Source organism: Antrostomus carolinensis, unplaced genomic scaffold (assembly GCF_000700745.2).
Source record: "Antrostomus carolinensis isolate BGI_N321 unplaced genomic scaffold, ASM70074v2 scaffold44634, whole genome shotgun sequence".
In the NCBI taxonomy this organism is placed as follows: Eukaryota; Metazoa; Chordata; class Aves; order Caprimulgiformes; family Caprimulgidae; genus Antrostomus; species Antrostomus carolinensis.
In genome coordinates, this window is record NW_010309544.1 from 6,109 (window position 1) to 9,104 (window position 2,996).

At 52.3% G+C, this 2,996-nt stretch overlaps 1 protein-coding gene across 1 annotated transcript in view; it reads left to right on the forward strand.

The window, feature by feature from the left end:
- PDIA3 (protein disulfide isomerase family A member 3) overlaps positions 1 to 1,503 on the forward strand; it is a gene marked incomplete at its 5' end in the record, with an annotated part of 6,956 nt that extends 5,453 nt beyond the window's left edge. Inside the window, 3 exons of the mRNA XM_010166150.2 lie at positions 182 to 261; positions 785 to 842; positions 1,101 to 1,503. Coding sequence (XP_010164452.1) covers positions 182 to 261; positions 785 to 842; positions 1,101 to 1,220 — 258 coding nt within the window. The remainder of the gene's footprint in view (positions 1 to 181; positions 262 to 784; positions 843 to 1,100) is intronic.
- Positions 1,504 to 2,996: the final 1,493 nt, after the last annotated feature.

The window sequence follows — 2,996 nt, forward strand, 5'->3', positions numbered from 1 at the left end:
TGAGGGACTTTGTTCCCTGTGCCCCTGTGGAGGCAGAAGAAAACAGCTCAGAAAAAATTTGCTCATCTTTTAGCATAGCGTGCACTGTCCTCTGACATCACTACCTTAGAAGGTGTTCACTCGTGAGTTCCTGGTGTTACCTGCTATGGATTGGTTACTAATAAGCTCTTTCTACCAACAGCTCAGCAAAGACCCCAATATCATCGTTGCCAAAATGGATGCTACAGCCAATGATGTGCCTTCTCCATACGAAGTCAGAGGGTAGGTCCTACTGTTGTTACAGCACCATGTCTGTGGATGAGTTCAGACTTCTGTCTCTGCCCAGCAACTGCAACAGAAGAGCTGAAAGAGCCTCCTGGGGAGGATGGGTGGGGTGGGGATTGGCAGGAGATTGCCAAGGCATTTGCTTGCAGTGAAGAAATCGAGTGAAAACAAAGGCTGTTCATCTGCCTTGCTTCTCTGGGTTTCTGTGCCTGGAGGCCTGTCCTGCTGAAAAAAACCCCTTTCGCTGCTTTTGCATCTGCTGTGGTTCTGTTCTTGGCAGTGTAAAAACAGTGTTGGGCTCACTTTTCTGAAGACAGTTCAGCTAGCAAACTTGGGCATAGTTGAGCTCAGCCAACTCTGCAGACATGGCCAGGCTCTTGTAGGCCACGCCTGCTGCTGAAGCTGTTACCAGGTTAAACCAGAGGCATGCAGGGTGCGAGTCCCTTGAGGAGGGCCAGCCTGCTGCTCTGAAAGGAAGCGGAGCACATCAGGAGCTCAGATGTCTCTTGTGTCTCCCCAGCTTCCCCACCATCTATTTTGCTCCAGCTGGGAAGAAGCAGAATCCAAAGAAGTACGAGGTGAGTCTTTTGCTGCTTTGTAAGGAAGGGCACTAGCATCCAGGTGTCCGGGTAACGCCGAACCTCTCTGGAGCAGGGGGTGGCACGCTGTCCTGTTAGTTACCCTGGGAACGTGCCTGCTGTGAGCTGCAGACCCACAGGGGAGAGCTCTGCTCACAGTCACTTTGGGCTCCTGCCTGACACCTGAACTCCCCCCCGAGCAAAGGGGAATCCCACAGGGAGCACAGGCACTGCCTTACTGTCTTGTGCTTTCTGCAGGGTGGCAGAGAAGTGAGTGACTTCATTAGCTACTTGAAGCGGGAGGCAACCAACACTCCCGTGCTGCAGGAGGAAGATAAAACCAAGAAATCCAAGAAGAAAGTCAAGGAGGATTTGTAAAGTACCCACTCGCCATCTTGTCAGGATGAGCTCTGTGTGAATTGGGGAAGCACTGGGCAGACTGGGGCCAGTTCTGGGTTGTGAAGAGCCAGTGACCATGTGGGCTGAGAGGACCCAGCTGCTGTATCTAGTTCTGTTTAATTTCCTGCCGTCTCTTAGCTGCACTGTTGTGGGGCTCCCCAGACTGGTTTGTTTTGTGGTTTGGGAGGGGGTGGGGGCTACGGTTATTTTCTAATTTTTTTTGTACATTTGGAGAAGTGAAACAATAAAATGACCCCCTTAAGACCAAGTGTCCACGTCCTCTGGAGACCTGCCAAACCTAACACCAGGATCCTGCTCTTCACAGGCAGCAACTTCCAACTGTGAGCCTAGTCTCCTTCAGCACGCCTTTCAAAGTCTCTTTCTAGATACTAAGCTCAGCCTTCAGCCTGTTCTTGGCTAATGAGAGTCCTTCCAGAGCATAGTAGCAGCAGCTGTCCCCATATGCTGTGCTTCAGGTGCTACATTTATGCAGATTTTGGGTTTGAGGACTGTGGTCACAAATGCTTTTGTTGTCCATGTGCAGTAGTGCTGTCTCAGCAAGTTTAGAGGTCTGTGGTACTGAATGTGACCATTGGATCTAGACCAGTGCAGGTGTACAGAGCCATCTGGTATGGGGCTTGCTCAGCAGCATGCAAGCAGCAGCAGTAACTTAGCTGTGAGGTGTAGGGGAGGAGTGCTACTCACTGGTGCCGAGGGCCTTTCTCACAGCCAGTAGACTTGGCTGTGGCTTGTGTGTGGTTAGGAGAGTTATGACCAGTTAATTGTAAGATCATTACTCCTCTGGGCAGAAAGCAGGCTGGTAGCTGTGGCTTGAGGGAGAGGATCCCATGCTGCAGTGGGATGCTGTGGGCTGTGACAGACCCTCTGGGGTGCAGGCAGTCCTGCCTGCCTTTTGCCCAGACTGTGCTGACTGGGAAGGTCAGGAATGAGGTGGCGAGTGAAGAGATGGGCTGTTGCCCTGCCTCTCCGAGTTTCTCGGGCTGCGTGTGAGGATCAGCAGACTCCAGGCACTGCTGTGTTGCATTGGTTACCATGGTAAAAGCCAGTGCTTGCTGTCTCTGTGGATTCCTCCCCCACAGCTCCGAAGGCCGTCTAACAATTATTTATTGCTGCTGGAATTCTCCAGGTACAGTAGATCACACAATGCTTAGCACATGGTTCTCTGTCTACACCAACTATGCACTACAAGAATTTTTTCTCAGCTACATCAGTATCTAAAACCACATCTGCCTTCTGTTCTCTGCTGCTGGCTGTTGGGTGCTCTGTCTCCCAGAACAGACATCAAGGCACCTTGGGGGTGGGGGGAGCACGTGTGTGACACTGAGTGCGCACCTCAGGCTGGCAGGACCCCTGCAGACTTAAGACACTACTGGACCAGAGGGAATGGCAGGAAGATGTGCCAGGGGAGGGTAAGGTTGCCCCTGAGGAAGCCTGCGACAGCTGGGCACTAAGCACGAGTTATGTTCCTCAGTGGGTTTGGCCCAGAGCTCCTCTCTTGGTCAGCATCTGTGCTGGTGCCTGGAGCAGCAGGGGTGAAGTAAACCTGGGCTGGGTGGAAGCGGTGCAGCTTTCTGGCAAGAGGGACACGGGATGTGAGAAAGGGAGTTGTGCAGGGGAGTGCTGGTGGCTGCCCACGTATCCCCTCCTGTGTGCTCCAATTAGACTGAAGCTAATGAGGCTTCAGTTGAGGAGAAACACATCTGAGGAAGGAGGCACTGATGGCAGCAAGACATT